This window comes from Solea solea, chromosome 2 (assembly GCF_958295425.1).
Source record: "Solea solea chromosome 2, fSolSol10.1, whole genome shotgun sequence".
Classification (NCBI taxonomy): domain Eukaryota; kingdom Metazoa; phylum Chordata; class Actinopteri; order Pleuronectiformes; family Soleidae; genus Solea; species Solea solea.
Window position 1 is genome coordinate 13,268,344 of NC_081135.1, and position 12,780 is coordinate 13,281,123.

General features: G+C 40.5%; 1 protein-coding gene across 1 annotated transcript; it reads right to left on the reverse strand.

The window, feature by feature from the left end:
- Positions 1–978: 978 nt before the first annotated feature.
- Positions 979–11,847, reverse strand: arglu1a (arginine and glutamate rich 1a). The gene is made up of 4 exons (XM_058622313.1): positions 11,278–11,847; positions 6,758–6,983; positions 4,375–4,458; positions 979–2,506 (listed from the first exon to the last, which is right to left on the reverse strand). Exons 1-4 carry the CDS (start codon positions 11,595–11,597, stop codon positions 2,342–2,344), a joined length of 795 nt encoding a protein of 264 aa, XP_058478296.1. The 5' UTR covers positions 11,598–11,847; the 3' UTR covers positions 979–2,341.
- Positions 11,848–12,780: the final 933 nt, after the last annotated feature.

Below are 12,780 nucleotides of genomic sequence, written 5' to 3' on the forward strand. Positions count from 1 at the left end.
TGTGAGGTTAATATAATTATATTTATGCATCCCAATCAGACACTCTACTGGATAATTAGAAGTCAGTATCACCCAAATAAAAACTATAATTTCAACCTTTCACTTTATAAAGCTATTTATCACCAACACCTAACAACGTTCCTGTTGTGTGAGAAACGTAAAAGTACCAAAGACTCACTGGTATCAAAAAAGAAAACAAGGCAATAGCTTGGTTTTGATTCAATAGAAGCACAGTTTTTATCTATATACACTGTGAGAATAGGAACAAAAACCTCCTGAACTTTTTACTTTATTCTTTTTTGTGTGTGTGCCCTGGACGGGTTTGGGTCGGGGGATGGGGGGCGTGGTTTGTCCTGGACACAAGCAAGGCGGGCTTCAAGGAAAAAAGGTTGGGAACCACTGCTCTTGTCCATCTCTCAAGAGTCAGTGAGGTCGCCAACTACATGACATGCTGCTCTCTACTACTTGAGAATTTAACTTACAACTTACAATGCAAGTCAATAAAGTTAACCTGTGGTGATCTGAGCTAACTTGACACATTAACACATTCATTTACCTAAAGCACCGATGTAAATAGTCAAATTTTTTTTTGGTTATTAAACCTGATGCTTGGGTGGGTGTGGGCTACTTGCTGAAGTAATAGATCACTGGTTTGAGCTCAAACGCAGAAAATGAGGCAGGCTTGTTAGGACCTCAGTGTGTCACAACCAGAACAGCTTTTTAAACCAAGTGGTTTCCTTAAGTCCACAATGATTTATGGCTTCTCAACAGGTCTGGTGGGCCATGGGCGTATTGTGTGCTCTACAACCTGCAGATTAAACCACCAGCCAACAAGACCACATGTCAAACCCCAGCTGATTTAATAACATCACTATAAATAAGACCATACATTTTAATTTGTTATACATCAATAGCCATCTGTAGTTAAAACGGTTATAGAATTAACCAGTGAAAGAAGATCTCACACACACGCAACAGTGTAGGCATTCAATGTATTTACTCAATGTTTCAGTCCCTTGACAAGTGGGGGAAAAAAAAAAATAAAATCACATGACAAATTCAAAAACAAGTCAGAATACCCACCTGAGGTCAGCCTCCCTAACTCACTCTCTCACACATACACACACACACTCACTCTCACTCTCACACACACACACTAACCTCATCTTACCTTAACTTGTCCATCCAGATCGAATCAAAACTTACCAAGTTGTGAATTATCAAGTTCATTTACAACAAACAAAACAAAACTCGTGAAAGTTACAATGAGTCTATGGTTGGGAGTTTTTTTTCGTGCATTTTCGCTGTTTTTTCCACAAGAGTCTGCTAAAAACAATGCTCAAGTATTTTACCTTTTTACTGTTTCATGTTTTTTTGTTTCGCTGTGGATCAATTTCTGTAACACACTCTTTATGTGGGGGATGGGGATCGGGAGTCGGCAGATCACATAGCAAGGCTAATAACATTACATCATACAGGAAACATCTCCCCTCTCTCCATCGTTAGCCACAGGCTCGCTTATCTAAGTCGGGACACGTATCCTGTAGAAGGTGTGTGTGTGCTTCAGTCATGGACAGCCTGGTCATCCAGGCCTGAGGTTAATTTACACCACATCGATTTAAAAAGTGAAAGCTTTAACGTTTCCTCTCTGGACTGGACTACATGCTGATAAATAAGGAGAAGCTGCTGATTTACATGAGGGGATAACATGGGAACAGGAAGTGACATACAGTAGTTGATGAGAAGTACTGTAACTGTGCTTTTGTAGAGGCTCATTTTTACAGCCCTTATTTAAAAAAGAAAAAGAAAAAAACATGGAGAGGAAAAACACAGGCCGACTCCCAGGCTGCACATGAACTTATACAGTTAATGAAACTAGAACATTGTAAGTCTGCTAGATCCGAAATTGGGGCTTGACTGACTTGACTATTGACTTGACTATTGTCTGCTGGCTATGACGACATGGAAGGAGAACACAGGTGCTTGCTGTTACACCAGAGTTAAGACTCAACAGGGCATGAGAGCATGTTAAAGCATTCTACATCAACAGTTGAAATTCCCTAAAATTAAAACAAAACAAAAAAAAAAGTCACGTGTGCCATGGGGATGAGACGAATGGAGCGAGCAGTTAGGTCCCTCTGCCTCCTTTTTGGGGGGTGGGGTGGTCGGGTCAGTTAACATGTTGTTCTGCACCCCTTTTTTCGGCCTTCCTTCAGCACTTCCAAAACGAAGCGAGTGTTCCACCGAGGAGAAGGAGGAGTGGGGTCAAATGACGAGGAAGGAGAGCTGGACATGGGTGAAGGCAGGGCAGGATGTGTTGATAGAGGAGAGGGAGCAGTTTTCATTCGGTGGCCTTGAGGGAGAAGGAGAGCTTGGGCCTGGACTTGCCCTTGCCGAGGATCATTTTCTGCTCCTCCTTCTGCTGCCTCTGACGGTCCTGCTCCAGCTTCATCCGCTCCTCGTGAATTTTTCTCTGCTCCTCCACTATACGCAACTGGTCTTCAGCCTGCAACCACAGAGACGAAGCACAGGATTAAAAAAACTGAGGTCAGATGGGGAGTGGAAACAATGAACCTCAAAACCAAGTGTCCACCCACTGCTGGCAGTGGCTCATTTCAGCCTCATCATGTCTAAATGAAGTCTGTATAAGATAAATGCATCTGTGTCACTCAGTCATCTTGTGCTGGTGTGAGCGTCACGAGATCTCAATCAGTAGAAATCTAATACTTGTAATGAAATATGAATGCCTGACAGGGCAAGGCTACAACAACAATAAGTACTGCAATTGTTTTCTTTAACAACAATAAAACTATTATTATTATTTTTCAGTTTAATATTACTATATTAAACACATCAGGATGTTTAAGTCATGTAAAATTTATTTCCATAAAGTTTCACTTGGCAGTTAAAATTAAGCTTTTATATTTATCAATATAATTTGGATTTTTTTTTTATTGTGATAATGTTTTGGCCATAATACCTGACTACCTTTTCATAAAGGGTGGCAATGAACAATTAACTTACCATCAATGATAATGATAATTATCTTGATTAGGTTGTTTGGTCCATAACATAAATGGTTAAAAAATGTATCTTCTTCCTGCTACGTGTTTTTTATAGTTGTGAAGTGTTGTTAAAGGATATGCACAAAAAACAAATTAAATGCTGATTTCCCTTATCTAAAAATGAGAACATTCTTATGACATCCTTTTTTGTTCTCACGACAGACTACTGTCTTCGTTATACTTGTTAGCACATAAACCATTTGTTGAAAAAAAAAAAAAAAAAAAAATCAGATTTTGTTTTTATTGACAAAATCAAAACAACGATTCATTTAGGGTTTGATTAAAAAAGAATTCATTGGTTTATAGCTGCAGCCTAGTGCTGGGCAGTATACTGGTTCATACCGAATACTAGTATTCATTTTTGATTACGATATGAATTTTTCGTATACGACAAGACCAGTATATGAAGAACGGAACGTGGCACAGCAAATCACTGTTCGATGGTGGAACCTTTTCACTGATGCACCACACATGCTAAGGGCTTAGCTGAAGAAATAGCTGTGTCTCAATCCAGGGTCTGAATCCTCCCAAGTGCTCAGCCAACGGAGGAAATGACTCCACCGGTTGCTCACTCAAGAGGAGACGGAAGTCATGCACTGCTAGACGGTCTAAGCCACGCAACTCCCGGGTTTCCCTTCCCACAGATATAATTTGTACAGAAATAAAACATTGTCTACAACAATAGTTTAACAACAATATGCAAGTCAACTCAATAATTAATTATTCACAGCAGAACAAACAGGTTTGACCAGGTCAAATAAACCTGGTTAAGATTCTTAACGCTTCTCTTTAATCCACAAAAAAATAATAATTAAAATAGGAAGATTCGGCTGAAAGCACTTACATAAAAATCTTCAAAATTCTATCATGATTATCTCATTTTTGCAATGTCATTATTCTAAAGTTGACTTTTTTTTTCATTAGTGTTTGGTTTACAGTTATCCAGAATCCACCTAACCAGTCTTGTGTGCCCTCAACCCCACTAGCACATTACGAGTGCACACACACACACACTAAACTGCACCGCTCTCACTGGAGCACCCATTCAGGCTCATTCATAAAGAAATACTGTTGTATACCATGAAATTGTTTGGAAAAATACCATGATGTAAATTTTTGGACCACCCAGCTATCATGTCTATCAGTTGATGGGATGAGGACTATATGATTGCTAATTTAAATCAGAAAGCACAACAACTCCATTCTAGTATTACTTTTTCAGGGTTTTTGAGAATAATATGTAGTGAGAAAAACTTAAAGTGACTCTTGTGGGGTGGGAAACTAAAAATCAGCAGAAAACAGGGCGTACCAGTTTGGCCTGAGCATCGGCGATCTTGCGGTTATTCTCCTCCAGGATTTTTTCCAGCTCCTCCCGCTTAGATTTTTCTTCCTCCTAGATGGATGACACAGGGCCATGTTAGCGCACGGAGAGGCTACAGCCAACACACACACGCACACTCGCCCTCTTAACTGTCTCTCTCACATGCGCACGCACAACTAAGACATGACACCATAGAGAAGTTTGTTTTGCCTCTCGTACATGACCAGCCTGACTTTTAAAAATAAAAATATAGAGGGTGGGGCATAGAGTTTGTGGGTGACAAATGAACCCTACCTTTAGAACTGTCATACCTACCTAGAAAAAATCAAAGCTTAGCCACACCTAGGGCACTCGCTGCATTACTTTGAAAAACATTCCAATTTAAACATGAACTGAAAAAAAGGGGGGGGGGGGGCACTCATCACACTCATGAACAGAAAACAGATTAGAATAACAGAAAATACAGTCTAGATGAAAAACATTTACTTTTCTTAAAAATCATTATAAGCAAGAAGAAAAGGATACAAATAAAGGAGGGAATAGTTTTGGCTCACCAATGCACGTATACCTACGCATTTTCCTTGCCTGTGTACCTACACAACTGGTTGAAAGCATTCGGCATTAAACGGTTGAATATTTACTGTCTCGTCCGGACTGTGTGGCCCCTGTAGAGACAGAGAAGCGCTCCTGGGGAGGGAGGGTTGGGGAGGTAGGTATGGGGGACTCTGCCATACCACGCCCTTGGCATTCCTCTTTATTACTCTGAGCTCTGTATCGCTTAGGCTGAGCCTGCAGCCACAGTGTGGGTGTGTGTGTGTGTGTGTGTTTTAAATTTTCCTTTGTCTTTACAGTACGACGGTCCCCACTGAGACGATGGAGGGGTGAAGGTACAGGGCAAAGAGTGGTTGTCTGCGAGGAGAACCGGACCACGGTACACTTACACAGTACAGGACACATGTCACGGTTGTGAGCCGAGAGGCTGCAGGCCAGCTCACGTCAAGTGCTAGTTAGGAAGGTGGTAAGTTGTGTTTCCAAAAATAAAATAAAAAAAACAACACAAATGTATTTACAGAAAACAGTATTAAGTGTAGCAGCAGCCCTATAGGAGAAGCAGGTCAAGAGAAAAGGTTCTTTATCTGAATAAAATCAATTTAAAAATTAAGAAAGAATATAAATTAACAGATGAAGGATAGACCAGAAGATATTTAAAACTTCTTAAACGTGGTGGTCCAGCATTACATATCCTGGAGCAGAAGACGATTCTCAAAAAGAACGACTGTTAAAGAGAAAGTGAGGGGATGGTAAAGAAAGAAAACCTGTACAGGGCAAACTGTCTTGTCAAGTAAACAGATTTCTACACAGAAAATGTCACTTTAGTGTCAAAGTAATGGATGAGACCAAACTGATGCCTTGTTGATTACTTTGTTGACTATTAACTAACTACTAAACCTACAACAGCTAAAGCTGCTGGTCTTAACCATGAACAGCATCTACAGTTGAGAGTGATGTGGAGACGTGTAAATAAGTGCATGTAGGTAAAGGTGACACCCCTGACTATTTTTCTCACTCTGTTGGCTTTCCAAGTGAGGGTCACTGGAATGCCTTCTCATTTATAATACATTATCACTGTAGTGTAAACAACCTCCCACCTTTGGTGCCTGGTGTGGGGTACTTTATCAGAGGCCTGCCATTATTTTGCAAAACAGGGGGGAATAAAGAAGCAAGGGGGCTTCCCTTAAGGCTGGAGCGGTTCCTTTTACAACTGAATTACAAAGGAAGCAAGACTTCCTATGAAAACATACATTTAGGCTAGATAACCTGAAACATTAATGAGAATAATGTAAGTTAGTTGTCTACCTTAAGGCATTCAGGACATATTTCTTTTAAACTGCTCCCATTTACAGACATGAGCAGAAATACTTTCAAGTATGAAAGTATAAGATTAAACTCAATCAGAGTGTCTGTTTGAAACATGGAAAACTATCACAGTATTGAAGGAACTCCTATTAAGACTCCAAAAAGTACATAACTGCACAAAGTTAAAACCTTTGGTATTTCAAACTTCATAAATAACCATGTCAACACAGTTAAACTGGTACTAAATAATAATTCGGACTAATGTAATAACTTTTTTCAGTGATGACTCACAAGAAATTGTTTAACTGACATGGTTCTACTTTCTGATTATATTCAGTATGTTGTGTGAACAAAGGTAATATAAAAATGGACCACGGCTAGGTTAACACGGGCTTACCCTGTACTTCCCTAAGAAAGGCAAGAGTCAGAGCATGTGACAGGGATGGGAGAAAAATAAAGGGGTTAGAGAGGTAAGGTGGGGGAGGGGTCTGCATTCCAAACGACCGAGCGTTACCTCTCTGGCCTTCTGCGCTGCCAACTCAGCCTGTCGCTGCCTCTCTAGCTCTTCAAGCAGCTGCCGCTCCATGATGCGCTTTGCTTCCTCTACACGCCGTAGGACCTCCCGCTCGATCTCGTCCTTCCTCTTCTCCAACTCCTCCTCGACCCGCTTGGCCACAAGCTCCTCCACACGCCTCGCCGTCTCTTCCTCGATCAGCTTCTCTTCTATCTCCTGCTGCCGGCTGGGACACAGAGTGGGACAAAAGGGAAAGATGAGTAACACATCGCTTTGACACCAGGATAGTCCGGGTGACTCTATTCGACTGGGTGGGTAATGTGGAAAATGTTCACACCTTCATTTAGTGTGGTTCGCTTTCATACTGCACTTTTGTAAAGGGACCAAACCGCCTGGACAACTTTACAGCTGCCCGAAACAAACAAGAACCTGCTAAGTGTGAGCAGCAGATGAGGCAACGAGCTATCCAGCCTGTTGCTCTGTACGTGAGACGAATGCAACAAAAAAATATGGCGGAGAGCCAGAGACAACGATGTGAAGCTGCGGTTACACAGACGTCAAGCAACGATTTAAAAGTTTTCAAATCACATATATGTCCGTAAATCATTTCAATTGCTCCCTCTTTTTGGTTCCCTGGATAGTCCGTTTGCCTTTCCCACTGTAAGGGAACAGCAACAGCAACTTGCTTACAAACTGAGACCCAAGTTTTCAGACGGACCTGGTCCGCACCAGCTTTCACACCTGCCCAAATGAAGTAGGTCCGTTTAGAGCGGACAGATTAGTCCTCAGGATAACCTGATGCAGAAAACTGAATCAAAAATGTTATTTATTGAACCTTTTATTACCCTAAAGTTTGTTTCACTCCTAAACGTTGATCTTCCTTTAAAATAAGTAAAGAGCCTATATGTTTCTTCTCACTTTAGCTGTGTTACCAAAGGCATCAGGTTGGACTTTAGATGTTTGCCATGTATTGCATCTACCTCCCCATAATATGTCTAAGGTATTACTATCAAATCTGGACAATTCCTGAATGAACAAAACCTTTAATAAAGTCACAAAACATCCAAGCGTTAAACATTTTTATTATAAAATAAGTTGTGAAACTGGACTAAAATAAAACCACAATGACTAAAATAACCAGTTTAGCATGTCCGCCTCCGCTCCACTAGGGGCAAAAAGCCCCCTTTCAGCTTGTTAGTGTAAGGCGCTTAACAGGGCTCCAGGGTGCAACCAAAATTTTAAAAGTCTATACCTAACAATTTTTCTAGGTCACACTGGTGCACCTGACACTGTCCAGATGAAAATGTAAATTTATTCTGTTAGCGCATCATCTCTGTGTTCTACTGTGACCCAACTCCCACTCATGGTAGGATCATATCGTGGTCTAAACCAATAATGGTGCATTTCCACCGGCTCTACTCGTCTCGCCTTAAGTAGCGTTTCCACTAGCCTAGTACCTGGTACCAGGTACTAAAAATAGTACCTGGTACCAGGTACTAGGTACTACTCCGGCGAGGTTCCAAGCGTGCTTAAGTAGGTACTAGGCGATGATTAGTCAGACTGCCGGCCGCTAACTGGCCAGAGTCCCGTCACAGGAAGAGACCTCCCACACAGAAATCAAGCCGAACAGCGCCAAACTGTAGATCACTTAAAACTACTTAACAATGCTAACAACATGGGTTAATCTCCAACAACTACCAAGGAAACCTCTATATTTAACAGGAGTCTTTTAAAGTGGAGTGGTGTATTTAGGGACAGCGCCACTTTTCAACTTTTTTGTAAAAAGCAACTAGCGACAAATCTAGCAACTTTTTCTGGTGTTATTGGAGACTCATGTGAAAGCATGCATCAAGAATCTTTATTGTCATTACGAGAAAATAACGAAATTTTGCAGTGACTCCCGGCTGAAAGGCCTACAATAAAATAACAAAAATAACGAAAGACTTAACAAAACACTTAAATAAGTCACAACAAAATGTAACACTCAACAAGCAGTGGGTGCTGCTGGGACCCCCTTCCCCTCTCAAAGCACTCACAGGCGGTCAGTCTCACAGTAGCCTCTGCAGCAGTCCCACTCTGCACTCAGAGTAGAGAGGAGACCCTCACCACTCCGCATCCAGGCTGCTAATGAATCGCACATATATGGTCGGTAATAGCGCATTCGTCAGTGGGTCAACAAAAAAAAAACACAACTTGTCTGTAAAACACACTAAATGCCGTGACAAGTGTGTAGAAAAAGTGGCCCCTCTCCAAGCTGCCTTTCAGCGGCAGGCAGTAATATTCAGGCCCTCAGTGGGATCTGAAATGATCTTTGAGATTTGAAATGTTCCATTTCAGCTCATTGAACACTTTATTTGTGTATATGTATATATGTATATATGTATGTATATATATATATATATGTATGTGTGTATATATATATATACTGTATATATATATATATATATACTGTATATATACACACACACACATACACACACACATATATATACATATATATATAAAATTGTGCTGCAAATAAAGACAAGAGTTTCGCTACAAAAATCAGTCACCTTATATGAAAGTTATGGAGAGCGATAAAAAGGTGAGCTTATGGCATTAAAGGCGAAGCAATGAAAAATTTGGGTACACCTACATTTTGTGCTGGTGCACCTAAAAAAACAAAGTTAGGCACAGCAGTGCAACCAATGCAAAAAGTTAGTCAGGAACCCTGGTTAAGCATGAGGCATATCAAGCACTATTCAGGGTCTTAAAAATATCCAGTTCTATAAGCTGACAGAGCATAAAATCAGTCTTCTCATCTGTCCATTTCACCATGATCTGTTGTGGTTTTTCTTATTTCTACTGTTTCCCAGCTTCTATTATTTCCATGTATTTGCCTGTGATATCAGGAGCGGAGCACACAGGCCAGCTTGAATCAAACTCCGATCTAGATGAAGGTATACATACATGCAGTAGTATCTTGACTCCTAATCGCATTATCTGTGTGTGCTCATCCAAATTTAAGATTTTTGATTCAGTGCCATTTCAGTCATACATATTAACATGTATTTTTGAAGTAATGTAATGATTTCTTTGTTATATGGAGTAAAGAAACTAGAAAAAGGCACATCAGAATGCTTAATTTATTGAAAAAACACTCAAACCAATTAACCTGTTATATATATATATATACTGTATATATATAAAAAATGTATTAAAATATTTGGCAATTCATTCAGTAATCAATAAATGTAAAAATGTTCTGACTGCAGCAGGTTTATCGGCACCTAGTGAGGCAGGAACTTCATTGCTGCAGCAGCTACTCCAAACTGTGCTTAATTCCATTCTATGGTTACATTTGAATATATATGTATATGTATATATACATACAAAAATATGTATATGTATATATACAAAATGACTATCAGGAAACAACAATGGTGAAGAATGAACAGGGATTTCAGTTATGAGACAGACAACGAGGTGCCACCAAAACTGTAACTTAATGTTAACTGGGCCTTTCAATCACAGATGATAGTCAGTTGTGGTTGATAAGAACCAATCGGGAAGTGAATGCAGGTACCTGAATCATCTCTTTCAAATGTCTCACTTTCAGCTCATCCAGACTACAATGCAGCCCCAGAGCTTTCAAAGGAAAACGGAGCCTGCTGCATTTTAAAACATCTTTTTGGGTGCTCTTAAGCAGTGGCCACCAAGAACAATATGTATATCCAGAAGAGAATTAAAGCATTTGTAATCAAAGAGAGAGTAATGTTTACTTGCAATGTCAAACACCTGTAAACTATGAGAAGATGTACATATTGAGATAACGTCTTTAAAATTTGATGTCAACGCCTTTGATATAGCTTGAATGAGTGAAATTATAGAATAACATTGCACCAGTTTAAGATTAGACATTTAAAGCTGCAGCCCTTCCTCTAAGGAAGACTATAGGTCCATCTTCCAATCATTATCTACAACTTTGGTTTTGGTGTCTAAAGATCTCACTCAAGTTTCAGTTAACTTTTGTTACCTCCTTAATCTAAGGTTCTCTTTCAATGTGTGTCTGACCTCACTCGTGTGTCAGAGGACTGGGAATAATTGCTTAACCAAGTATTTGCTGCCGTCTCACTTTCCTAGTGTAGTTGTTACGCTTCTGCCATCTCTCCATCAGTAGTGATGTTAACATGCATCACTCCTTGTCACCTCGGACAGTAAAACGAAACACTACTATAACGAGGAACACAGGGAGATGTGTGTGGAGGAGATAACACTAAACAGTACTTCTTCACTGTAAATGTGGTCCTTGCTCCAAGCTGTGGGTTCTGCAGGTGTCAATTTACCTTTGACAGTCAGGGCCCAGTATCTGCTGTTAGCATGCGTTAGCGGCTAACTTGTTAGCATGTGCTAAGTGGCGCAAAGAGCTAACATGTTCTGGTGAACTGAAAGCAGCCGACATAGCCTAGCCAGGCCTACCCTAGCATTTAGCCTAGCACATATTACTGTTTAATGCGAGCTACGTTCTTAAATATACATACATCTTCCGTTGCCGTTCCATCTCTGCTTTTCTCTCTTCCTCTTCCTTCCTCTGCTTCTCGTCCAGAGCATTCCTCTTGCTCAGTGTCCTGCCGAAGATGTCGGTGCGCTCCGGCGGCGTGGCTGGTCTCTCTCTGCGGGACGAAGTTGTGGTGGACCGAGAACGGGAACGAGACTCTCTGCGACGGTTTCTTTTCGCTTCCCGGGACTTGGAGCGTTTCTTTGACCTCTCCCTGTCTCTCGACCGGCTCCGTTTCTTACTGTGCTTGCTGCTTTTTGAGTGTTTGGAGCGGGACGAGCTGCGGCTCCGAGAGCGGCCCATGTTGACCACCTCCACTGGTCGAGCGCTTGCACCAAACCGCTGTGTCTTGCCTTATACGCGTATAGTATAGTCAAATCCGTCAACACTGTTGCTCTTTAAAAATTGTACTTTACAGCAATCACGCAAACAGAAATGATTCAGCAGATCTATCCCGGAGAAATGGTTATTCGAAATGGTTATTGTTTTTGCTCTACTAACTCAATAGTATCCCAAGGAAAGATGGCGGCATATCGAGTTGAAGTTTCCCAGTATCCACCGCGGCTTTCGGGATTTTCCGGCGGTCTTCGGGTACAGTCTAGACTTGCCGTTAAGGTAACTGGTTCAACGTTGAGGGCAAAGGGATATTGTTCATCCACTCCAAATGGAGAAAACAAAACCGCTGTTCTCTGTTGTTTTGTGTTTTTTTGGACAATCATCCTTACCTATTTAAAATAATGAAAGGGAAATATGACTTTAACTAGAGGTATCTCCTTAGAGTCTATGGACTGAACATCTCAGTAATACTATTCTCTGACATGTAAACTAGTTAGATAGGAGAGTCAATACCACATAACCTTTATGATTAATTCAATTATTTTATTATTATTTTTACTTTATAGTTCATGTACCCTATTTGCATTTAAATGTGATCTATTATGAGATTTCCTTAGCTATGTGCCGTGTGAATTGTGTGATATCTGTCCTCAACTTTGTGTAACATGCAGATTTGAAAACTTATTTGTTAATAAAACTTAAAAAAGGCTTGACAAATATCTTAGCACTTGAGAGTGACTGGTTATTGGTATGTTTTATTGGTGTGTAGCTGTAGCTGTCCTGTTACAGCAAAAGTTAAAGAGGCATAGCCCCGGAAGTGCCAATTAACGCTGTGTTTGAGTGTGTATCTGCGTCATTACCTCGCCTATGAAGCCCAAAAGTCTGCGTTCTGTGGGTGTGGTTTTGGTCTGAAACAGCGCAGCTGGTGAGAGCGTCAGTGATGAGACATTTACATCGGCTCGTTTGCAGCGACAAGGAGGTTTTTGACCATAAAAATTACTTCTGGTTTTTAAGTACACCTCCATATCTCACATATAAGTGACATAAGACATGTGACATGTTTTTTATCTTTTTTTTTTTACAATAAATCAGTGAAAATGTGTTTTAGATGTTTTGATTTGTGTTCATAAGTCCCCCTAAATTCTACATA